Source organism: Mytilus edulis, chromosome 11 (genome assembly GCF_963676685.1).
Source record: "Mytilus edulis chromosome 11, xbMytEdul2.2, whole genome shotgun sequence".
Taxonomy (NCBI): domain Eukaryota; kingdom Metazoa; phylum Mollusca; class Bivalvia; order Mytilida; family Mytilidae; genus Mytilus; species Mytilus edulis.
The window spans coordinates 12616806-12644674 of NC_092354.1; the positions used below are offsets into that span (position 1 = coordinate 12616806).

At 32.7% G+C, this 27869-nt stretch overlaps 1 protein-coding gene across 1 annotated transcript; it reads right to left on the bottom strand.

Annotated features, from left to right (window-relative positions):
• Positions 1–130: 130 nt before the first annotated feature.
• On the bottom strand, positions 131–27869 carry LOC139493987 (fibril-forming collagen alpha chain-like). Its single transcript, XM_071282155.1, has 13 exons — positions 27540–27869; positions 25612–25710; positions 23595–24176; positions 22563–22657; positions 19748–19829; positions 19093–19313; positions 6512–6734; positions 5984–6076; positions 5019–5612; positions 3894–3938; positions 3126–3220; positions 2069–2153; positions 131–449 (listed from the first exon to the last, which is right to left on the bottom strand). The coding sequence occupies exons 1-13, from the start codon at positions 27730–27732 to the stop codon at positions 226–228; spliced, it is 2631 nt and encodes an 876-aa protein (XP_071138256.1). The 5' UTR covers positions 27733–27869; the 3' UTR covers positions 131–225.

The following is a 27869-nucleotide window of genomic DNA, read 5'->3' on the forward strand; positions in this document are numbered from 1 at the left end:
ATATGCATTTGAATCTAATAAATATGAGCAAGTGCTTAATATTAGTCAGAGCGTATGCGTATGCGTACAGTCCGACCATATGAGTATTTTGAAAAGTATGCATACAGGTTATCAAAATAAAAATTCATACTGTAGAAAAACAATATTTAATAAAAAGGAATAACTATGAGCAACGTTAACTCTCATATTACAGACATAAAAACATGAGAATTAAAAGCATAGTTTTTAATGTTTCTCACAAATAAATGAAAATTTACGTGAACATTGAATGTCGTTCCATTTATATTTAGCACCACTATTCATGTGTGCACAGTCTTCTTGACCTGCATTATTAGGTTCGCCTGGGTTCCAGTCGGTATAGGTTAGCACGGTATTATCGGATTCCCATATAAAACGAGATTCTTGTACTGAATCATGAGCTCCAATCCACACGTGACCTGGGTTTTTATCTGAAAGTAAACATCGTTCTTTGTATTTAGCTAATGAGTTATTTAAGAAATTATTTGAAGAGTTTGTTCATATGTTGTACTGTTACAACACAGTCTCATGTAAGGGGACGTGTTGGATCCCGCGCACATATCTAACCTGGACACATTCTTTATGTGCTTGTCCCAAGTCTTGTGGTGCCTGTAATCGGATGGTTGTATTTTGTCGATTTCATATTTGTTTGAATTTTGTTCATTATTTTTAGCAGTTCTTGTGGTATCCTGTTGCACCACTGACCCGGGATCAATGTTGGAGTCGGTCCCCACTTACATGTTTAACATTCGTTATGTGCCTGTAATTCAAAGGTTATTTTTTGTTACTGTATATTATATCTGTTATTCGTTCATTATTTTGTACATAAATCAAACTGTTAGTTTTATCGTTTAACTTGTTTTACATTATCATTTCGGGGCCGTTTATATTCATTTTGCGGTGTTGGCTCATTGCTGACGACCGTACGATGACCTATAGTTGATACTGTCTGTGTCAGTTGATCTCTTGTTGATAGTTGTCTCTTTGGCAGTCAAACCACATGATCTTTCCTTTTTATTTGAATTTTAAGATTGCCTACTATTAGTACGTGTATTTTAAAAAACTGCAGTATTCTACTCAAATATTGCCATGAAATCTCTGTGAACCAGAATCAGAACACTCTAACCTAAATATTATACATTATGTTATAATACTTTTGCATTCAATGGAGTTTTGTAACTTCGTTCCTCGGCGTAGGCGTTCAGTCATACAAAATTCGCACAACCAAGTTTGTAACTATTGGAGCAGGAACTGCTTACCCCTCCAAAAGAGGGACGAAAGACACCAGAGGGACAGTCAAACTCATAAATCGAAAATAAACTGACAACGCCATGGCTAAAAATGAAAAGGACAAACAGACAAACAATAGTACACATGACACAACACGAACCCCACCAAAAATTAGGGGTGATCTCAGGTACTCCGGAAGGGTAAGGAGGTCCTGCTCCACATGTGGCACCCGTCGTTTTGCTTATGAGATAACAAATCCGGTAAATAGTCGAATTCGGTAGGTCACATTTATGAAAGGGAAGGGGATTGTAGTTACGACGTTAGGAACATATCCGATATCATTTGTGAAACGGTTATTCCATAACGGTCAACCAACTCGTAATGGCGTCCGTAAAAATTTCGAAGAGATGATTTCAACTTCACCATTTGGAACTCTTGATTTCATAGCTTCCTAGTGAGCAATAACCCTCTATCAAGAAAATAATGATAGGAAATGCAAGCACGGGAATATCGTATCAATTGGGAGATATATACACCGTATGCAGGTGCTGCTGGAATGTTGCTACTTAGAAATGGAAAGTTTACAATGGAAAGCTGAAATCATCTCTTTTGTCGAGAAGTGTTTTCATTGTCAATTTTAAATCACCAGATATCACACTTGAGTTTGCTGCTTTTGTTTTACTTACGTTGGAAGTGCTTTATTAACTTTGTATATTGAAACTTTAATGTTACAGATACCGATATTGTCTGGTTTTTTTTAAATGCATTCCGTTTTATATAGGGGTATTTATGTACTAATTACCATTCCTTTTGTACTTACCGATAACTATAAAAGATTTCAGGAACCAACTTTCAACAGTATTGTCAATTTTTACTAGGAATCCTCCCTTTCTATGACAATCAGTCTACAAACAAAAATTCTAAATATGATGTGAGAATAGAAAGGATGTCTTATATTTTCAATAATTCAAAAAGCTTTTTACGTTGAGTAATGTCTGAAAAGACTAATGATTTCCCCTATGTTAAATTTTCAACTTTTCAAAAAATCTGCAGAATTTACCTTTGTTTCAAATAAAGAAAAACGTGGCATGAGTAATGAGTTTAATTCTGTACAGTACTACAGACACAATTTTGCATAACATTTCCTTGCATACAAAAATAACCATTATAGTTTTCACTTCTTTTTTACTTGTGTAAAAGCTTTAGTAACCAGGTAATTTCAAGTTTCTAAAATATTCTCAGTATAGATAGAAACCGCAAATAATAAATTAAAGGTGCTTAGAAATACCCACGATATTAGCTTATGACCCAGACATTTTTTTTTACTGCAATGCGATATAGGATAAATTTCCTACAACTGTCAAATACAAGGAAATATTTTTCGACCCTCTTTTGTATGCAACCGGATGTGACGTACTATGATTTGTCGGTATTACATCAACAAAGCTGTTTTTCAATGAAATGTTTTTGAATTGTTTTTCTATGATTTAGCGGATGTTATAAGCAATAATTTCATACTTTAATAAAAAATTAAAAAGGAGATTTACTACCTCCTTGTCTCATCGGCATTTAAAATAAAATGTGTTTGCTCATAAATCAATTAATTGTATTATACATCCTCCCATTTCTATCAAAAGTCCAATGACAGATAAAATAAACAAAATCAAAACATCATCGTTTTTTCACTCTTGATTAGCAAACGTGTTTCATTATTGTCTTATATATTGCTATTTGTTAAGTTCTTTTATTAATTTCTCCGCTATACCTTTTTATTTTGATATTCCGAATAAGTTGGGAAACTGAAAAGGAAATTGCGATATTTATTTTGCTGTATCCAAACAATTACAAAACCATAAACCTTATTTCAAACATCTTACTTTTGCCGAATTCCATGTCATCTTTGCTTTGAATTGAAAGTAATAACAACTTCTCATAAATTGTACCCATCCGGAACCACACGTTATTGTCCTGCCTGAAAAAAATAACAACTTCTCATAAATTGTACCCATCCGGAATCACAGGTTATTGTCCTGCCTGAAAATGTTTGAATTTTATTTGGTTAAATGACATTGTTGGAATAGAACTTGTCTTGATATAGATTAGCGTTTACTAATCAGAATACAAAAACGGTACAAAACCTGATAGTTTGTATTACCTTTTAAACTGTAAAGATAGATTATCAAAACAGACAATGGTCAGGTACCGGAATATAAGAGGGGTAATATCTTGTTATATATCTGTGTCAAAAAGCGGACAAACATTTTTAAATCATACACGTGCCTTCGATTTCTAATTTTTATCAATAGTTTGTATAAAATTAGTAATACTACAAGCTGCTCCGTTTGGATTTCATTCCTTGGTTAACAAAATTTATAACAAAACTAAGTGAATTCTTATTCAAAAGCAGATGATAATTGTTCCTATTGTTTTGTTTGCAGTCTGCATTCATCAATGTTATTGTTATAAACCAGTTTAGTTTTAATTGTCGCACTAGGTTTAGTTCATATTTCAATTTAACTACCAACAAATTTAGTTCATATTTCAATTTAACTACCAACAAATTTAGCTCTTAAAGTTCATAATAAAATCAAGGTCTGAAAGGAAACTAAGTTTTTTTAATTTGTCATGTACATTGGTTTTGATACCTGATTCTCCCGGACTTCCCTTTTCACCATTTTGTCCTCGTGCTCCTGTAATTTGACATAAAGATATTATAAATGATGTGTTAAAAAAGTATAATCAAATTCAATAAGGGAAAGTCCATAAAATAAAGAACATTTTCAACCAACGTCACGAATGGAAACTGACTGTTAAATTCATTTCTTGGTATTTTTTGAAAATTCTTAATGGTCATGTATAGCTTGCTAAACCTCCCGCTTATATGAACGTGTTTGTAGTTCCGTTTTTTTATTATTGACAACATCGGGTTGGCAAACTTAACAGACATACTCAGATAATATAAAAACTACATTCAAAACGGATAATATTTACCTCCATCTTTATCATCTTTAGTTAATGATATAACATTTAGTACATCAGTTAATGTTAAAACTTTAAAGACGAAGAGATAATATCATGACGACAATCGGATTGAGACTTGGTGCAATAGGATAAACATTCATTGCAGTACTCAAACTTATCATAGATACCAGGCTTAAAAAGACGTATCAGTGACGCTCGGATTTAAACCGACTGTACGACGGCTGTATAGCCAATCAAGGTCGTTAATAACTTCCATTTGTTGTCGACTTTAAAAAAGGAAAAATACTCAAATATAAAACGAATTGAAGGGTATTGAGGACAGCTAGCTAGGGTAATGTATTCCTAGGGTAGACCATCCTGAGTGTTTGAAAAAGTTTTGTTAATACATGTATTGAGTTTTTATAATCAATTAATATCTAATAATAGTAGGAGTCTAGCAATTGTTGTTCTTAGGTTTCTTCATGTGGATTTCTATAAACTCTTCTGTCATAACAAATTAGCAAAGAATAAAGCTAATATTGTACACTTGTTTTGTTTCTCTTTGTCATTCAATGAAAAAGAGTTGTTTGTCAGATATATGACGTATGAGTCATAGAAAAAAAAGAGGTTCATTTATTTATAATAAATCTGCAGTTTTCTGTTATAATTGAATAATACAGAAAAAAACTATCATCATATAAGGCTTTAAAATTACTATCATATATTAAAATCTACTCTTATTTATTACATTATTTTGGGGAAAATGGAATACAAAACATGTTCATTTAGCGTCAGTTTGATGTTCTCACCTATTTGTCCCTTGTCGCCAACTGGACCCATATTTCCCATTAAACCTTTGTCACCTCTGATACCCTTTTCGCCATTTTCACCTTTTATGCCAGCAAGTCCAATTTCCCCCTTCGGTCCTTTATCGCCAGTTGGTCCTTTTTCTCCAATCGAACCTTTCCTTCCGGTAGGTCCAACTAGACCAGTCTGTCCCATTTCACCATCCACTCCTTTGCTTCCGTTCTGACCGTTTGCACCAAGTGCACCTTTTTCTCCGACTTCCCCTTTTTGTCCACTTGGTCCTTCATCTCCAATGGTACCTTTGTCACCAGCGGAACCTTTTGCACCTACTGCACCCTTTTCTCCTAGTAGTCCTTTTTCACAACTCATGCCCTTTTCTCCTTGTGATCCTTTCGTACCATTTTGTCCTTTTCCTCCTATTGGCCCTACATCTCCGAGTTGTCCCTTACTTCCAGCTGAACCTTTGTGTCCAGTTTCTCCTTTTCTACCTTGTTGTCCCCTATCACCAGCAGTGCCGTTATGACCAACAGGACCCATTTCTCCTCTAGAGCCTTTTTCACCTTTAGGGAAATTCCCATGGTGACTACTAAATGTACCTTTTAAAAATACATAAAGCATTCCATCAACTGATCAATAAACATAAATGTCTGTTACATTGGTGTAGATAAAACTTTTGATCAACGAGTTTATGTTCCCACTTAATAACCAGTAATTGCTGTCCCTTAACGTTAAACTATGGGTTTTGGTAAAGTATTTGTTGTTCCATCTTCTCTGTGTAGTGTATTCTAAAATGTTCATAATATGATCGTCTTATTTATATCTAGCTATGGTGTTGTCTGTTTTTTTTCAAATTGTTAATTAATTTGAAAAATAATAAACAGTTATATAAATTAAGTCCCCGTTACGTCATGAGAATTAATTTATTTTTGAATAAGACTGAATAATTGAAATTACATGCTTTAATTACCTAATTGATTTGACAAATGAGATTGTCTTTCCAAACAAGAAGTGTTCAATTGTTGAATCTGCTTTTCTAGTTCCGAACTCTTTTCTATATATTCTAAAATAAAGGAAAACATTCATAGTATTAACATTGCTTGTTAACAATGTATTAATAAAGTGAAAGTTTTTTTTCAAATCGATTATTAAACGTATTTGTAACATTTTATAACGATTTCCCCCCTGTATAATTAATATTTCCAATGGTTGATTAAAATTTGTTACCTGACTTATGGGTATAATTTGTCATGCTTGTTTTCTAATTTATGATTTATAAGTGTCGTTTCTCTTTTAAAAGAAATTATCCAGCATTATTGCTTATGATAGGGTAAAAAGCGGTCTCAATCAGGATTTCCTGAGAAAAAAAAATGGGAGCCAAATCCCAAATAGTCGTGAAAAAATGGTTCCCACATTGCCAATGAAATAACGTGTCAATCCCGAATTTTTGAAAAAAGGTCCGTCCATTCCACATTAGCAAAAAAATAAAAACTCTTACCTTCCAAGTATATGACTATGACTGTAACCGCAAGTGAAAAACATATCAACAGCATTATGGTCAGGGCTAAAAATGCTTTATCCCTCTTTTTACTCGCGTTACGAATTTCAGCAAGTTTATCATTGAAAGCATTAGTTTCTATACTATCTCTGCTTTGTTCTGATTTATTCCAGTCATCAGTTTGTAAAATATCTACCAGTTGAACTTGTTCACTCATTTTCAACTACTATGTTACGTCTATATTCGGTCGTTAAAAATTCTTATCAATGTTTGAAATGGAAACTGTAGATTTGACGCAGTATGTATGAAAATCTCCTTGATATCACATAGAAATATATGTTGTTTATGGTTTACGGAAAGTTTCAACAAAAGTGTTTTCCATTGGACTAGATCGGAAATTTTCTTCTGTCAAGTGACATGTATGAGGGTAGGAAAGGTTTACAACGTCAATCGATCGCCAAACGCTCCTTTTCCTAAACTTTTAGAGTCAAATGAACGTAACAATTGCAGTTTCTTGTTACGAGGTACTGATTGAGCAATGTACGCGCTTAAAGAGGAAAATGTTTGATCATTACGGTTTTATTTAAAAAAAAAAAAAAAAAAAAGTAACAATTTTTTGTCAAATCCAGTACCTCAATTACCATCCTAGTACACTTCTTATAAGACATCCGAAAATCCTCAATTGTCATCTTTACATAAGTACATACGTAATGATAATTATTATATTCTAATAAAACACTTTCAGAAAATTAATTTGAAGATATGAATAAAAGCCAAATCATATTTCGCTTTGGATTAATACTGTGTAGTAGTTCAGCGAAGTTTTAAATGTATACAATGACGCGTAAAATGAAATAGATAAACAAATGCGTCCTTTTGCGCGGCAACTTTTTTTTCCAATGCACATGTTTTAAAATTACATGGTATTATTTGCGCCAAAAATAAAACATACGATTGCGCCACCTGGAAGAAAAATGACTTTGCTACGCATTTGGAAAACAAAATTTGGCGCAAAAGGACTGCTGCCAAATAAAGATTAATATATCAATTATTGCTGAATGAATTTCTTAGCAAATATTTCCTAGTCTACACATATTTCATAAGCATAACCTTTTATTAAACTTATCTAAATTTTTTGTGTGACAAAAAATATAAACGGGTTAGGGAACCAAAGCACAACTTGATTTAATTATGTTGGGAAGACATATGGCTCAAGAGTATCAAATGAAGAAAAATGAGCGTTTGGTGAACGGGATCCGAAAATAATAATCTTTTTGGAGCAGAGTTTGAATGGAGAAAGAACATCGAGCTGTGTTAACGGTCTGAATGGAGATAGTGGGCTACCTTGATTAAATAGTGAACTTAGCGATCATGATATCAATGTTAGAATGGGTTCAACAACGAGTAAGGGTCCTGTTGGCGACAATGTAAAACAGGTGTCGTAATTATATTAAGTTCATGCTAGAAGGTCATATGCTCTGTACTAAATTGTACTAAATCATAATTCGATATTTCATCGATTAATATCAAATAAGAATTGCAAGATTTATATGATATAAATTAACCATATCATTTGCGTTGTGACTGTTTTTCATTATGAAATATATCTTAATTCTTTCTTAATTGCTTTTTGAGAGGACAATATCACACTTTCTGAAGTATCTACTTATCTCAATACTTATTAATACATATATAATTTATGTTTCATTTTATTTGTTATTTTCGAAAGAAGATTGTTTTATGGTAAACCAATTAAAATTATTTTTTCGACATCAAAACCCCCAGTTTACGAAGGCCAAGATTCAGAAACAATATATGAATCTCTATTCTACAGCAAAATAAACAAAGACGTTCATTTCAATTCATTTTTTATGGTAAAAATTCAAAAAACGAAAATTCCGCGAAATTATGTTAAGTTGTCTTGGCACGGCAACGAAACAAGGTGACGTCACTAGTATGTTTCCGTAAACAAAAAATCAAATGTAAATGCCGGGCGTTTAAAAGCTTCTTGTACGCCTCAGAACGAGAATAAAATTACATTGGAAGAAAATAATAATTGAAAAATGCGATTAAAAAAAAAAAAATCATTCACGGTTAACAAAATTACCGAATTTTTCCTATTAGAATCGAAATAATTCATGGCAGCCGTAGATTATTTCTTAACCCTCTTGCATTTTTTAAGTCAGTGCTTCCATGATGAAACAGATTTAAAATGTATTGAAATATCGTATGGCAATACAAGTACATCGGTTAACATGTGTGTACTTTTACAACAACAAAAAATCCAAACTGAGATTTCAATCGTGGTATTTGAGACCTAAATATATTATCCAGTTCTTTAAAAAAAAAAAGCGTGTATGGTGTATTGTGAATGAATATTAATATTTCGCGTAATCAAGTTTAACAATTACCTTTTTTATGATTATTTATCAGGGATTAGATTTTTGATTTATATGAGATATTCTGATTGATAGATGTACGAAAAAAACGTAAAACAAATTTCTCGAAAGAATGCAACATTTTACATGAAAATGACGAACTAGATAATTTTTGTAAACACGTTAAATAAGTTGTTATTATAGTACTAACAAGCTTATGATCCTGTATCATTTCTTGACATCCGTTTTAAGTATACTTTTAAAGCATTTTATTCAGTTTGATTCATTCCCGCCAAAATCGCCCTTTTGACACCGTCGTTTGACGTTGTCAGTGCCCCTGAGTATTGCGACGTTACAATGGACCTTTAACGTTCTACACAATCAACAAGATTTGTGTGTAGAAGCCATAAATGTCCCTTTGGCAGCAACAAGGGTTAGAGATAACCTGTCATTCTATCCAGACATATGCATTGTATGATGATAACAATGGATACATTATGAACCTGTAACACTACCCAGCCATACTATTCCGACTTTAAGCCGAACAATCCGCTAAGCTATTGATTTTATCTTGTTAGAATTCGAACCCTCAAACTGTCGCAATCGAGGTAAGCATGCTACCAAGACAATTAAATGCATTGTTTATAACACCTATTCCATTTCTGTAAATCTTCATTTTTGTATTTTAGCTTTGGCTTACAAGAAGTAAAAAGTCCCAGTTTTGAGACACAGTTTAGTAAACAAATAATTATACAAAATACAATACTCTGAGCACAAACAACTGCTTCTTCAATCTAATTAGGAAGACGATTGAAGAAGCGGCGTCAAAATTTAGAATGGCTTTTCAACCTTCGAAGTCTTTTAAAGCGGGATTATATTGCAACAACAACTTCCATTTTACCATACAGAGAAAATCATGGTCTTTATCTTCAACATTTCAAGGAATACCGCAATGCATTTAATAAGTATATTTCCCTTCACTTTTTACAGAATCATATGGGCACACAATTTAGCGGAAAAACATTAAAAAAAATAGTTCACCATTGTTCCAGTATATACTTTTACTATAAGAGTTATCTTCCTTTAAGTAGCCAAGTTGAAAAATTAATTCTAAAAAACACAAATATATGACATTTGTTTAAATATTTGGAGAATGCAATAAATCCCTTATTTATTCTTTGTAGAAATAAACATTCTTTCACATCAATTACAAATCCGTTTCAAAATGTACAATTCAAGATGGCGTTATACAGTGAGTTTACCTTAAAATAGTAAAGAATTCTTTCTATTTGTACCCATCTGATAAGTTAAGCCTTTTTCAACTGATTTTTATAGTCTGTTCCGTTCCTATATTGTAATGTTATACCACTGTCCCCAGTGACGGGAAGGTTGGAATCCCGCTAACATGTTTAACCCCGCCACATTATGTATGTATGTGCCTGTCCCAAGTCAGGAGCCTGTAATTGAGTGGTAATCGTTTGTTGATGTGTTGCATATTTATTTTCGATAATTTTGTGTACATAAATTATGCCGTTAGTTTTCTCGTTTGAATTGTTTAAATTTGTCACGGGACCTTTTAATAGCCGAATATGCGGTATGGGCTTTGCTCATTGTTGGAAGCCGTACGGTGACCTATAGCTGTTAATTTCTGTGTCATTTGGTCTGTTGTGGAGAACTGTCTCATTGGCAATTATACCACATTTTCTTCTTTATATTAACTAATAAAGTAGCACCTCAGCACAAACTTTATAGCATGCCTTTACAATTATATGTAAGTAACTCCAATACAGCACAAGGTCTATGCACTTAAACAGACTTCCTGCTTCTTAAAATTTGAAATAGGAGGGATCTTGTAATGTCGGTGTTTTCATGTAAAAACAAGAATGTTACATACAATAGATGTTTTAATAATAAATGAATAAAAGTTGCTAGTTTGTTGTCCCTAAATCAAATACATAATTGTACAATTCAATTAAGTTTTGTACTCGTTTACTGGTCCAAAAGTGTGGAATTCACTGTCCAGTGAAATTAAAAAATAAAAAAGTATATCTACATTCAAATACTCTTACAAGTCATTATATTTTTAAAAGTGTTAAATTAATAAGTTAAGCCACAATGTATACCATATGTGTTTTTGTTGTTGTTGTTATGTTACTTTATATACGTCTATTGTTTACATGTGTGTAATAGTAGATTAAATATATGTTTTATTCATATTGTTAACATTGTATGTAAAGAGCCTTATTGAAAATTGGTTTAATCCAAATTATTATTATTATTACAGACTGACTCTCCCTGCTTCTTAAATTTTGAAATAGGAGGGATCTTATAATGTCATGTTAAAAACAATAATGTTACATCCAATAGATGTTTGAGTAATAAAAGATTGATAGTTACTGGAACAAGTCTTTGCTCATCTCTCTGTAAAACATTTTAGACATTTTTTGCACGTTAATTCATGTTTAACAAATGAATGTAAATTGAAAAGCAATATGATTATTATAAAATGTATGTAAAAATCACCCCCATTTTTGAAAGTAGCAATTGTGTTACTACTCCCCTACTGGCCTTCAAGTGAAATGTCAATTAACAGTTGTAGAATTAAACTTTGTTGATAATTATATTTTGCAGGAATTGTTTGACAAAGCAATGACAAAGGAGTAGGTTCAGTATACCCCTTTTTAGCGCCAACATATAGCAGTTTTAGAAAATTGTAAAAATGTAATCTTTAAGCTATATTTTGGAGAGTAAAATGCTTCTGCTACATAAATATGAGCTGTTTTTTTACAATACAATGCACACATAACGCATTCTAGCATCATTAAGTCATGCTAAATTACTGAAACCTTCAAAATTTTTGCATTTTGGTTATTGTTTGGACGGTTTCCGTCAAAAATGAAAGTGGCCGCATTCGTGTTCATTCATAATATTGAAATGTAAGTTGTATTTGAAAATAATACAAAACATATATAAAGGTTGAGGATGAACACGGATGCGGCCACTTTCACTTTTGACAAATACCATCTGAAAAGTGACTTTTTTTGGCATATTTGATAGATTTTTCATATTTAAGCTTAAATCAGAGCGTTTTTAATGAATAAATCAGTTAAAATCTTTCACATAAATCAATCGAATCAATTGAAATAGACACTTTTAAAGTGTTTAAAAAGTGTCCAAAACCTTTCGTTAGATGAACCTGAAATTTGAGGCCAAAATCGGCCCTTACCGGACCTACTCCTTTCTCCAGATCATTCCCGTTCCACAGGACACCGTCCAGAATACACAGAACTTTGTTCGGATTTTGATCCGATACAGCAGAATCTGTCACGACATATGCACGATTGTAATCCGACTAGACAAAATCGGCTGAGTTTCCCCTAATGTTACGGGACGCACAAAACTGTCGGGGTGCTTCGCCGAACTATTCGAACCCTTCCCGACCAGTAGGAATTTGTTACGAACTTAAACTGAACTATTTTCCGGATTTGCAATACTATAAGCAACGTGCCACATGTGGAGCAGCATCTGCTTACCCTTCCGGAGCACCTGAGATCATCCGCAATTTTTGGTGGGGTTCGTGTTGCTTAGTATTTAGTTTTTTATGTAGTGTCTTCAGTACTATTATTTGTCTGTTTTTCTGTTTGTCTTTTTATTTAGCCAGGGTGTTGTCAGTTTATTTTCTATATTATGAGTTTGACTCTCCCATTGGTTTCTTTCGTCCCTCTTTTAGACTTAGCAATTACTTTTTTTTTTATATCAAACAACTGGTTGATGCGTTGTCTACTAGAACTACAACAGTGTTGCCCTGGACAAAAAGATAAGAATCTAATTTTAAACCTCGGGCTTCTTCAGAGAGTTAGAAAGACATGTCCTCATTGTACATTAAAGATATTGAATGCTTATTTAAATGCATGACCTCTCAGTACATAAACAATGTCTGGTTTGATTCATAAAAGCTTTTGCATTAAACATTTTCTGGCATAGTCTACTTCTTCTGCATCTATTAGTATACTTAAGTTTTCATCTGGTTGATGGGTTTGGTCAATTACATATATTGTACTTTTAGCAAAAATAGAACACACAAATAAAACTAATGGTTAAATGACTGACATTTTCCTTACATGCTACATACCATTTAATTATAAATATAGTATAATTGCAAATGTGTCTAAAGCGTAATGAATTTTCATAGTTTCTCATCAACATATGTATTTTGTTAATCCTTCCAAATGTTCTCATGCAATAAACGTGTTAACAATCATCGTCGTTGTCATTGTAAGTTTCGACAGGGAACCAATCCGTATAAGTGATATAATTTCTTGAAGTAATAGGAATAGAATCGTGAGCTTTTAAATCCAAACAGAAGATGGACTGTCACAAATGAAGCAAAGATAGAATTCATGTATCAGGAAAACCTGTATAAGATATGAAGAATGTTATTGTTTCTCACAAATATATGAAATAACATATGAACATTGTTCATCATTCCATGCGTAGTCATACGATTTACTCATTTGTACACAATCCTCGCCGTGTCGATCGTTTGGTTCATCAGGATACCAGTCAGTATAGATAATACAGAATCACACATCCAGTCTTTTTTACGGAATTTAAAATATATTTACTCTTAATAAATAATAACTTACAGTCCAAACACAACTACTACTTAGCTAAATTTGACTTTCTCAAGTTTTTCTGTCCAGTGTTTAGGAGCTTGTACCTTTGCATATGCAGGTTATATATACAAAAAAAAGTAAAATCACAAAAATACTGAACTTAGAGGAAGATCAATTGGGAAAGTCCATAATCACATGGCAAAATCAAATAACAAAACGCATCAAAAACGAATGGACAAGAACTGTCATATTCCTGACTTGGTACAGGCATTTTCAAATGTAGAAAATGGTGGATTAAACCTGGTTCTATAGCGCTAACCCTCTCACTTTAATGACAGTCTCATCAATTTCCGATATTTTTACATTGATGCGTTAAATAAACAGACACAATAAATAAAATAGTGAAAATATGGGTACATCAGTCATCATCGTTTAACAATTTTAAAAGGAACAATTTAACAGAACACAAAAACATCTACTATCTACGAACACATTTATTGATTTGAGTGTCTGACGTCAGAAAATTTTATACGTCAAATAAATTTGTCGTTCAATGTGCGTACAAACAATTTTAAAATTTTCATGGGAATGTTAGCATACAGGGTTAAAAAATCAAAAGTATGTAAGAATAAATTTAAGAAATAGACCGAGATTTAAACTAGTCCAAAAGTTATATATAGAATTTATAAGAATCCAAAAATAGTTAATTCCACTACGCGATTGAATGATTTTGACGTTTGTGGTTCAACGTATATTGTAATTCATAATAGAAATATATCATAATGACATATAATAGAACAATATCATATTGACCGACGGGATCTTTTAAAGTACAGAGTCACGTTATAAGAACAAAAAAAAATACAAAAAGTCGCAAATACAAAACAAACCACAAAAAAATAAAAGCCAATACAAACACATTGACGAGATGTATAGGGAAAACGGTACTATTTATTCTGCCATAGGCGACAATGTTAACATTTTCTAAATTTACCACTTTTTAAGATAAAAACCTGAATAAAACAGTTATATGTTGTGTTAGTACTTTATTATTGTGTTTTAAAAATTAAAGCCAAATAGTATCATGACCAACTTCCAACGGAGCTTGTTTATGTTATCCATGCCCACCGTCATTTTGCACCAAATTTATGAAATTTTGCAAGTCTTTTCGAATAATTCTCTAGAAAATATTTCAATAAGTTTCAAAATTTATATTGTAAATATACACACTGCAGTTATTCATAGATAAATAAAAAATATATTGTACCCTTACATCCAATCACAGCGCTCTTAAGTTGACTTCCTACGCCCTGTCTTGGGTACACAAAAGGCCAACCTAATGCTGGGAAAATTAAATACTACCGTTTTCCCTATACTGTGACATAAAGATATAAAGAATTCTTATGACATTATTAATGCAATACTGGGCTATTGTGAAAACCTTGGCTATAATAAATACTTGTATGTCCCCAGTACTTAAAGAAACATACATCATTTTATGTCCCCACCCCTACATGCTGGTTTACCTCATTCTCTACTTCTTTCAGAAAAGCCTTAATAAACAACCTGTATCCAATCATATCTTATTTTATTTAAAAAGAATGATAAATAGTTTTATTTAAACAGATAAAATGGACAGTTCCATTCAATTTGTATTCATTTTATCAAAGATTTAGAACAAATGCACAAATTCAAGATTTTTCATACTAATCTCCATTCCATGCTTTAGTATATGCCATATTGTGGTTAAAAATTTCAGAGCTTGTTATAAAATCTATTATTGTGTCTTGAGATGATGAAAACAAAGATATTAGACACTTTAAACATTAAATATGCAAAATACTCAGCTGTAAAGTTGCCTTTGTTGCCTGTATTAATCAATTAAAAAGCTGAATTATGTCCCTTGGGAGTATTAATTTCCAACAAAAGTCCTTTCAAACAGTAGGAAATGAAAAATTATTTATGTCTGATATAATAAAAGAAAGAAACTACAAAATGAAGCACTTTTGAAATATTTGCTGCTTGAATTATCAAGAATGTGAACAATTCTTTACACAGGAAAGTATAAATTCTATGTAAATTTAGCCTCAAGTGGGCCTCTTTTTTTCTTAGATGAACAATTCTAACACTGAAAATGCTTCCAATGTGACCAAATATTGCCTAATTCTATAAACAGTACAAACTAAACCAGACAGTTTCCCATTTTAATAGATTATGTTTACAGAAATACCCAAATGATACAATTAGGGAATTACGCAGCAAAAAAGACAAACATTTCAGTAAAAAATATTTGTCGCGACTTGAATTCTGATGTTTCCAATTGAAAAAATCATTGCGAAAGGTGAAATCAAATACAAAAGAAATATAATATGGTGCATTTTACACAATATAGTTAATATTGACATTCAAGAATAAAGTTTTATATCATTACCAATCAATTTGACCTAATATGATGACTCAGCACTTTTCTCAACACAGTATTGTTCTCAGTGAAAAATTTCTATTCTTTGTGATAAAAATCAAATGTACTAATCAAAAGCTTCAAAATAGTATAACAGAATTCAAGTCTGAGTGACTTTGATTTCCCTTGCTATCTTCAGTATAGGGAAAACGGTACTATTTATTCTGCCATAGGCGACAATGTTAACATTTTCTAAATTTACCACTTTTTAAGATAAAAACCTGAATAAAACAGTTATATGTTGTGTTAGTACTTTATTATTGTGTTTTAAAAATTAAAGCCAAATAGTATCATGACCAACTTCCAACGGAGCTTGTTTATTTTATCCATGCCCACCGTCATTTTGCACCAAATTTATGAAATTTTGCAAGTCTTTTCGAATAATTCTCTAGAAAATATTTCAATAAGTTTCAAAATTTATATTGTAAATATACACACTGCAGTTATTCATAGATAAATAAAAAATATATTGTACCCTTACATCCAATCACAGCGCTCTTAAGTTGACTTCCTACGCCCTGTCTTGGGTACACAAAAGGCCAACCTAATGCTGGGAAAATTAAATACTACCGTTTTCCCTATAAGTACCGAGCCACGTGAAACGGATATCACATGAAACCATTCAACAGTAAAAGTAGTATTAATAATAGAACAAAGACAAATGAAAGAACTATAAAACACGTTGTTCTACATCAGGTTCAACATGCAAGCTAATAACGCTACATAAATCACTAGTTTGAGTGCAAGCACAGAATTTCACAAGGTAATATGGGTTAATTGTCACATGGATTAAGTTTATATCATTATGATCGTAAAACGTTATTGATACTTATTAAACGCATGCATCATTTCCTACTTGTAACTAGTCTTATCACCATCATTATGGAACACACGTCCGATTTCCTATGGAACACACTTCTGATTTCCTATGGAACACACGCCCGATTTTCTACGACACGAAGCAGTACTGCTTACGAAACGCGGATTATTGTTTTTTCGTCATTATTTTTCCAGAGTGATAATTCACATCGACTTAAATGTTACATTGTGGTTTATATGTCTTTAATACATGTCTTAGATATAAGATTTTTTTGTCCTGCCCACGATAGTGGAACGGAAATATGTTGTCGGTTATGTGTGTTTATCCATCAGTTTATCCGTTAGTTTGCTAACTCGACCGTTCCATTTTAGGTAAATGGTCCGGTTTTGAATAATTGTATCCGTTGATACGATTTCTGAAGAGACTCGGGAATTAAGATATACGCTTTCCTTCTGTTTTTGTATATTAATCTACACTCTTTCTGTTAAACACAACCAGGTTTTGTATTTTGTGAATACTTTCACTTCACAAATTATGTCCCGAAAGAAAAAAAAGTTTAAAACTTAAACATTTAAATGCATGATAATGAATGCAAACGTAACTGATAAACAAATCAACTGCATTATTATGAGGACTATCATTAATTTATCTCTTTTCCGACTCGATTTACCACCATGTTTATCATTCAACAATTTAGTTAAGATACTTTATACACGAGCCTGGTCTTCCATCGGTAAATCATATACATGTTCATCCATTTCCATTTTTTTAAAAGCAGAATTAATTAAAATGCAATGACTTTTATAGATATATTCTGAAGAGTTTTTGCTTTATGAAACACTATTGTATCAGTAACTTATCATTTCTTTTCTTAGATATTAACAAAGTGGATGCTTTCAATCGAACAATAGTTTTAGATTTCCCTTTGATTTGACTTTTTGTTTTATCTATTCTGTCTTAGAATACTAATACTATATTTAGTTTACTAAGATACACACAAATGAATCGCGTATTTAAAAAGAAAGAGAAGTGTAATATTGTCCGCCATTATAAAAATACGGTGAAAAGAAATACATTTTGTTTATTTGATATCGTAGGATAGGAGTCTTGTATAGACTCATCTGCAGTTATTTGATGTAGTTCAGTGTAAAAGAGGGACGAAAGATACCAAAGGGACAGTCAAACTCATAAATCTAAAACAAACTGACAACGCCATGGCTAAAAATGAAAAAAGACAAACAAACAACGTTAGATAAGTTACTGATACATCATTTGAAGATATAGATGAACATATATCATTATACATGGTCTGATAAATTATACGTTATCATCAAAATATAAACATCCAGTTCAAATGAAAAGACTCCCATTAAGAGATATGGATGTCGAACTAATAATCACCATACATCTGAGTTTAAAAAATACTTTTATTTTTTGAAATGCTGATCTTTGCAGAAATAAATCAACGAAAATAACACTTTATAAATTCAGGAAATAATTAAGGAATTAGAACAAAAGCAGTAACACCTTTAATTGTATCTTCATAGTCGATGTATGAGTTGATTTGAACATTCGTAGACTTTTGTTGTCTAATATTCAACAATTTATTTAATACGGGCACTTTTACCAAAGTTATCTACTTCGCCAAAAACAATTACATGTAAGTGACTGTACAATTTAGTGTAAGCTATAATTTTGATTTCCTTTGGTGTGGTGTGAACACTTCATTTTTCATAAATCTCACTTGATACGTTAAGTCTATCTTGACTTACATAGAGGGTTGCGACTCACAAAGAAGCTATTAAACCAAGAGTTCCAAATGGAGAAGTTGAAATCATCCCTTCGTAAATTTTACGGACGCCATCACGAGTTGGTTGACCGATATGGAATAACCGTTTTGCAGATGATATCGGATATGTTCCTTATGTCGTAACTACAATCCTCTTTCCTTTTCACGGATATCCTTAATCTTAATCCTTCAAACAAATTAGACTATTTACCGGATTTGTTATGACATAAGCAACACGACGGGTGCCACATGTGGAGCAGAATCTGCTTCCTCCTCCGGAGTACCTGAGGTCAACTCCAATTTTTTGTAGGGATTCTTTTTGTATTTCATTGTATTGAGTAAGAATTTGAACATAATTGTAAGTAGCTATATCATTTTAACACATTCAAATTTTATACATGTTTAAACGAAGTGAATTAAGACACAAATTGAACGACTCAAAGTTGTCATATCTGCCGCCTGTTATTTAGATTGTTTTTCTTTCATAGTTTCAGCTTGATACTCAAAGCAATTATTGTTTTTCACAAATGTATCCAAGTTTCTTTGAACAGCTATTATCATTCCATGTGTTTGACAGGCCGTAGTCCATGTGAACACAGTCTTCGGCATTTCGAAAATTATCAGGTTGTCGAGATGCCCAGTCGGTAAAAGTAACATTTGTGTTGTCAGATTCCCAAACAAAATGAGATTTTCTCAATGGAATGTGTGCCCCAATCCAAACGTGACGTGCATTCCTATCTGAAATGAAGTATGTTAATCAAATGTAAGCTATGATAGCAACAAGATAATACTTTCTCTCTCTCTCTCACGTTTTTTATATGTAAACCTTCATAAGTTAGATTTCTCTTGTATCATAACAATTGATGTCCTTCATCGTGACTTGTGTGTGCCTTTATGACGTCATGTACCAAATCGAGGGAATCCCCTGTATCCCTGCTCTATTAAAGTTTATCAAGCGTCTTTGTAATTTTCATTTTGCAGGATAAATTAGAAACTAATATTTTTTCCGCAAGAATTTAATCACAATCCACTAACGATAGCAGTTCTGAAAATCGATCATAAGAATTCAATTGCCGAATAATTCGTGCAATATCAACCAATTTTTGCTACTATCTTAATATTTTTTTAAAGAAACGGTTGATATAATTTACCTGAAGCAGTTAAGTATATACCTTTTGCAAATGATTTCAAAAAGCTATTTTCAAAGGCATTGTCTATTTTCACAAGTCTGCTTCCTTTAATGTGACAATCCACCTTGAAAATAAATTACAAATTCATTCAAATAGTGGCATATAAGGCAATACAGTTTAAAATCAAGAAACACGCAATATTATTTATTATAATTATAGATCATATGAAAAATCCCATTTGACAATTGAGAAAAAATAGAAAATGAACATATATAGTGTAATATACTGAGAAACATATAAAGATGCAACATTTGCAGATGTCCTCTGGTCAAATAGCTCTTCATGTATGTAGGTCGAATGTACAATAAAATGAAATTTTAAATTTGCGCAAGACTCATCATTGACGCTCGAATGAAAATGTGTTAAAAGTTAACTAGAGGCTCTAAAGAGCCTGTGTCGCTCACTTTGGTCTATGTGAATATTAAACAATAGACACAGATGGATTCATGACAAAATTGTGTTTTGGTGATGGTAATGTGTTTGTAGATCTTACTTTACTAAACATTCTTGCTGCTTACAATTATCTCTATCTATAACAGTACTTTCTGTGGAAAATGTTATTGAAAATCTTCAAATTTTTAGAAAATTGTTAAAAATTGACTATAAAGGGCAATAACTCCTGAGGGGTCAATTGACTATTTTGGTCATAGTGACTTATTTTTAGTTCTTACTTTGCTGTACATTATTGCTGTTTACAGTTTATCTCTATCTATAATAATATTCAAGATAACAAAAAAACAGCAAAATTTCCTCAAAATTACCAATTCAGGGGCAGCAACCTAACAACCGATTATCCAATTCATCTGAAAATTCCAGGGCAGATAGATCGTGACCTGATCAATAATTTTACTTCCTGTCAGATTTGCTCTTAATGCTTTGGTTTTTGCGTTATAAGCCAAAAACTGCATTTTACCCCTATGTTCTATTTTTAGCCATGGCGGCCATCTTGGTTTGTTGGCCGGGTTACCAGACACATTTTTTTAACTAGATACCCCAATGATGATCATGGCTAAGTTTGGTTAAATTTGGCCCAGTAGTTTCAGAGGAGAAGATTTTTCTAAAAGAATACTAAGATTTACGAAAAATGGTTAAAAATTGACTATAAAGGGCAATAACTCCTAAAGTGGTCAACTGACCATTTTGGTCATGTTGACTTATTTGTAGATCTTACTTTGCTGAACATTATTGCTGTTTACAGTTTATCTCTATCTATAATAAAATTCAAGATAATAACCAAAAACAGCAAAATGTCCTTAAAATTACCATTTCAGGGGCAGTAACCCAACAACGGAATGTCCGATTCATCTGAAAATTTCAGGGCAGATAGATCTTGACCTGATGAACAATTTTACCACCATCAGATTTGCTCTAAATGCTTTGGTTTTTGAGTTATAAGCCAAAAACTGTATTTTACCCGTACGTTCTATTTTTAGCCATGGCGGCCATCTTGGTAGGTTGGCCGGATCACCGGACACAATTTTAAACTAAATATCCTAATGATGATTATGGCCAAGTTTGGTTAAATTTGGACCAGTAGTTTCAGAGGAGAAGATTTTTCTAAAAGATTACCAAGATATACGAAAAATGGTTAAAAATTGACTATAAAGGGCAATAACTCCTAAAGTGGTCAACTGACCATTTTGGTCATGTTGACTTATTTGTAGATCTTACTTTGCTGAACATTATTGCTGTTTACAGTTTATCTCTATCTATAATAAAATTCAAGATAATAACCAAAAACAGCAAAATTTCTTTAAAATTACCATTTCAAGGGCAGTAACCCAACAACGGAATGTCCGATTCATCTGAAAATTTCATGGCAGATAGATCTTGACCTGATGAACAATTTTACCACCATCAGATTTGCTCTAAATGCTTTGGTTTTTGAGTTATAAGCCAAAAACTGTATTTTACCCCTATGTTCTATTTTTAGCCATTGCGGCCATCTTGGTTGGTTGTCTGAGTTACCGGACAAGTTTTTTTAAACTAGATACCCCAATGATAATTGTGGCTGAGTTTGGTTAAATTTGGACCAGTAGTTTCAGAGGAGAAGATTTTTCTAAAAGATTACTAAGATTTACGAAAAATGGTTAAAAATTGACTATAAAGGGCAATAACTCCTAAAGTGGTCAACTGACCATTTTGGTCATGTTGACTAATTTGTAGATCTTACTTTGCTGAACATTATTGCTGTTTACAATTTATCTCTATCTATAATAATATTCAAGATAATAACCAAAAACAGCACAATTTCCTTAAAATTACCATTTCAGGGGCAGCAACCCAACAACGGAATGTCCGTTGACCTGTTGAACAATTTTACCCCATGTCAGATTGCTCTAAATGCTTTGGTTTTTGAGTTATAAGCCAAAAAACTGCATTTTACCGCTATGTTCTATTTTTAGCCATGGCGGCCATCTTGGTTGGTTGGCGCGATCACGCCACACATTTTTTAAACATGATACCCCAATGATGATTGTGGCCAAGTTTGGTTTAATTTGGCCCAGTAGTTTCAGAGGAGAAGATTTTTGTAAAAGTTAACGACGACGGACGACGGAAGACGGACGACGACGGACGCCGGACGCAAAGTGATGGGAAAAGCTCACTTGGCCCTTCGGGCCAGGTGAGCTAAAAAGGTTTATTGTGTACGAAGTGGAGGGACATTGAGGATCAAATAATCGTAAACTTTATTCACCTTAGGTAATCTATTCATGATGTAGAAAAGTTTGATTTCGAGTGTTCCGGATGAAGGAAAGTTTGATTTCGAGTGTTCCTCCTGATGAAGAAAAAATCATACTTTTGCCTCATTCCATGTCTTCGTTGGTTTGATTTCAATGAAATAACAACTTTCCGTAAACTGTTCCCATCCATCACCACATGACTTTTCCTGCACTGCAACAAAACAAACAATGACTATATATATATATATGGGTTGATGTTTAGACGAGTTGTATATATATATATATATATTTGGTATATCCAATACCTATTAAGTTTACTGGTTGGTAGATTCTTATAGACTCTATATATTTGGATATATATATATATATATATCGGTCTTTTAACTATAATATGAGTTCACTTACCAAAGTTTTGTTTATATTCAGGAGTTAAACATGTCCACATTACACGGGTTATACATCACTTAGGATATTTGGAAAGAAGGCATATTTCTCCTTTATGAGGGGTATGTAAGTGGCATGTTCCTCCTTTATAAGGGGTATGTAAGTGGCATGTTGCAGAGACAAATGTTTCTCACTATCCAATGTACCCTTTCTCCCAATGGCAGTCAAAATATTCACGATCTTTATCGGGAATGGCCTCTTGTATGGGACCTACCTGCCTTTGATATTGTTATTTTTTTCTCGTCCTAAATATGCATGAACAATTTGCCACTGTACATTAAGCAACCAATAAGAAAACAAACTTTTGTAATATATGTACCAAGTAAGGAATTTGACAGCTATTTTTCACATATTCAATATTTTTATAGCGCGCGATTGTTCATAAACTCCCCCTTTTTGTTTTTCCAGTGGAGTTCGGTATTTTTGTCATACTTTTTCAATTCATATGTGATCAACTATATTTTATCTCTTTATCTCACAACCTTAGTGAATCAAACTGTACATGCAAACAATACATGAACAAGATTCCATTTCGTAAAGTATACACTATTAAATATACTCAATAATAGAATAGAAAAATAAAGGCAACAGTAGTATACCGCTGTTCGAATTGACACACATGAATATTTACAATAATTTCAAATTGACGGCATTTATTCACTTTCAAGTTAGTTTGATATTTAATGAATATTATATACTAGTACCTTTTTGACCATTGTTGCCGCTTCGTCCCTTATTTCCAATTGCACCCATGTCACCCTTGATTCCCTTTTCGCCATGTATACCTTTTAAGCCAGGGAGTCCAGTTTCTCCCCGATGACCTTTTGACCCTGCTAATCCCTTTTCGCCAGACAAGCCTTTATTTCCAGTAGGACCAACTATACCTGTCGAGCCCTTTTCGCCCTTTTCGCCCTTATCTCCTTCTCGACCTTTAGCTCCTACTTCTCCCTTGTTCCCGTGTGGGCCTTTTGTACCATTTACACCTTTGTCTCCATCTTGACCTTTATTGCCTATTTGACCTTTATCTCCAATAGGTCCCATTTCACCTTTTAGACCCTTTTCTCCATTTTGACCTTTCTTTCCAGTTGGTCCCTTTTCGCCATGTGGACCTTTGTCTCCTTTTTCGCCTTTGTCGCCCGACAAACCTCCCAGTCCATTATCACCTCTCTCACCTTTCTCTCCCTTATGGTTACATTTTTTACCCACTGAACCTGTTTTAAGATAAGAACCAGCTTCATCTTTGTAGACCTTTTCATCTTTAGTTGACGTTTCCAATCCTCTGTTACCTTTTCATAATTATAAAAAAAGAAGATGTGGTAAGATTGCCAAGTTGACCACTCTCCACAAGAGACCAATGACACAGTAAGTAACACTTACAGGTCACCGTACGGTCTTCTTCAGTGAGCAAAGTCCATACCGCATATTCAGCAATAAAGGACCAAAAAGTGCATTTCATGTGTATTTGCAAGTAACCAAATATAAATTTAGAAATCAATCAGAAATAATCAACCCATATTAAAAGACAACAACAAATATAAACATGTGGTACAGTTAAACATGTATGGGCATTTAAAATTTTTTTTTTATATCACTTTTAGTAGCAACACACAAAAAGAACTATGTCAATCGGACCTGCTATGATACTTTAACTGCCCTTGAATTTTCACTAGATAACATTTTTGTTCGCTATGGAGATTCCGGATATTGACGAGTTATCGTAATTCCAATGGGGACTAACTGTGCAGCACTTATTGAGGAACTGTTTTTGTATTGTTATGAGTTACAATTTATTACCAAAACCAGCAAAAACCCATCAAAACAAAATCTGATTCAGAAATTTAATAACGCGTTTAGATATTTGGATGATGAATTGGCCCTCAATAATGACGACTTCAGTATGTATACTAAATAAATTTCTCCTGACCAACTGACTTTTGATAAAGCTAAATAAATACTAATAATGAACACTGCCATCTTGATATATATTTTTTTTAACGGGAAGCTCAATACTAAAATTTATGATAAAAGAGATGATCTTTCATTTCCTGTTGTTAATTATCAATTTTTAGATGGTGACGTTGCCTGTCACCATCTTATGGTGTTTATATATCTCAACTCGTTTGATTCGCTTGTGTATAAAACAACGTATTTGATTTGAACGAAAGAAATCTCTGTTAAACTGAAAAAATTTCACACCAGGGTTTTCGAAATTACAAACTAGTCAAAACATTTACTAAATTTATTACATTGATTTCCTTGTTAAATAAAGACTGATGATTTCACATGTGAAATAAACGTGGTTATTTAACTCTCTGACGTCGTACAACAATATACTTGGAAAACAAATTGCGAATGCGTAGAAAAAAATATATAGTTCCTTGCATTTACTACATTAATTTCATATAGAAAACAATTCATTTACCAATGAAATAAAAAGAATAACTAACCAAAAAATTACAATATCGAAAAATATTCTTCTCGTCACCGAACAACACTGATAATTCGCATTCGTAAGCTTATTTGGAGTAAGGTCGTGCTACTATAGTGCCCCTGTCTTTCAATTTTTTTTAAGTTTCGAACGTAACCCGATTCATTTTGATTATATTATAGAATCACGTGACATACACATGGAAATCTGTATCATAGTTTGCTTTGACCTACAAAAATCCTTACATTACCCTTGTTTTGAGGTTTTAACTTTTCACGTATACATGAACTCACTTGATAACTGAACTAGTCGATCTACACTTGTTAGTTTCAAACTTTTAACAGTCAACTGTTGTATCTGCGTTTCTAGTCTTGCAATCTTTTCAATATTAGCTGAAAAAAATATATATGATATTTGATTAACTATTATTAGTTACATAGTGTGCTAGTGACCTAATACGGTATATATGGGGTCAGTAAATTCCATATGGGGTGAGAGCGAAGCTCGAATCCCCATATGGAATTTACTGACCCCATATATACCGTATTACGTCACTAGCACACTATGTAACGAATTTATCTTACCGACTATCTTAACGTGTGAAATAAAGACTAGTAATTCTCAAAATGAGCAAGTCTTCAATACTGTTAGCGCTAAGAAAATACTTCCATTGATCCTACAAAAACAGATGCCAACAATAACGACTTGTAAGGTTTAAATGTGTTTTATGAATTTGTTTCAATCTTAATCATCAATTTCTTCGTCTGTTGGAACTTTTAAGAATTTTTCTCAGTACCGTTTTGTTTTTACAAAGGGACATAACACCATTACTAACCGTGTATGAAATAAGCCCCGCCCCCTTCCTACCTAATAAGGAATACAAGGGACGTAACTCCACTACTAACCGTGTATGAGATAAGCCCCGCCTCCCTACTAACCTAATATCAAATATACACGGTTTGCACGCGGACGCTTTTAACCAATCATATTCCTGGAAATGTATAGGAGGTAAGATAATAAAAAGTATCAGCATAAAAAGTAAGATATTCATGCAATTAACTGCTTTTCTATAGTAGTTTGTTCGTCACCTAATGCAAAGGAACGACTTAGATTTATATTAGTCCTAGGTTTTTTTTGTGAAACCGACTCCCGACTTTCTAAGTTATATTTGCCAACACGCCAAATATGGGGTACAATTGCAACAATGGTTGGTACGGGATCAGAGTCATGTGTTCTTGCATGGTAGCATTTGATCCTACTAAAATTCGAGTTATTGATTAAACTTCCGACATAGCGTGTCAGTATTATACTATGTTAGTCTCATTCGTGGCTTATGGACATGTTCTTGTTCTTTTTAAGCAGGTGATTTTATTTCGCGGAATGTATGTAGATCTCTTTGAATTAATAAATTATGGAAACAGCTAAACATATGTATTACAAAGAACTATTTTAAAGCCATATATTATGGCGACATTGATAACTTTCTTGTTGCTTATTTCTAAAGTGAATTTCTGTCATATCTATTTAACCCACACCATCTGTTTGCATGTCTCATTATTTCTTATCCAATTACATGGTCCATGATTGATGACGTATTGACACTTAAACCTAGAACCTCTGACATGTCATGTAGAATCTTGGTTATATAACCGCTATAAATGCTTTTATTAGAAGAGATTTTCATCCATTAAGCACTGTTCTCAGACATTGTATTGAGTCTTACATATAGTTAACCTCGTCGTTAGTTAAGTATAGCATTATGATCATTGCTTCAATTCTTTATCTGTGTTGTTTTCGTTCTGATAGGAATGGGCTATTTTATATCTGCTGCGTATTTTTTAGTACCTGTAGAAAGGTATTAAAAGTCCTATTTTATGTCTTTTTTGTGGTTAGGAGGGATATAGATATGATATGAAGGCTTTCTTGTTTGATTATTTTTTATCTTGCTTTTTGACATTCAGTTATTGCACAAACCTCATCCACGAAATGCAAGAATACAAATATTAACCAATGAAACACTGCATGGATGTATAAGTACTGAGTTTACTTTGTTTGCAACTTCGTATTAGACTGGGAACATATTTGAGTTTGATGACAATACATTAACCTCTTTTGTTTAGTAAATAAGTGTTTCATCAAGTTTTGTTTCTTGTGTAAATTGTCAGTATAAGGATGTTTTCTCGCATGCAAATAAGTTTAGAAGAGATTCAGATATACTTACCGTTCAAATATACAATAGTCAGAGAAATACAAATCACTTGCACTACTATAAAGACTAGAATAAATTTATCTCTATTCCCCAAAACCTTGAGAATTTTAGCAAGTTTCTGATTCCACACGTTAGTTTTGATATTATCCCCGCCCTGAAAGTCTTCCGTGTCTAGAATATTTACAAGTTCCACTTGATCACTCATGTTTAACTATGTTACTTCTTTAAAATGTGTTCCTTAGTGATCTTAACAGAGGCGTCATTATTATACGCAGTGCTTAAAAGTTCTTCCATATTTGTTGAATTTATTTTGACACTGACAATAAAATTTGATTAATTGTA

Coding starts and splice junctions, on each gene's coding strand:
- LOC139493987 (XM_071282155.1), bottom strand. CDS start 27,732: ATGAGTGATCAAGTGGAACTTGTAAATATTCTAGACACGGAAGACTTT. Junction 24,177..25,611: donor TCGACTAGTTCAGTTATCAA/GTGAGTTCATGT, acceptor AATTATGAAAAG/GTAACAGAGGATTGGAAACG. Junction 3,221..3,893: donor GGGAAGTCCGGGAGAATCAG/GTATCAAAACCA, acceptor TATTTTTTTCAG/GCAGGACAATAACGTGTGGT.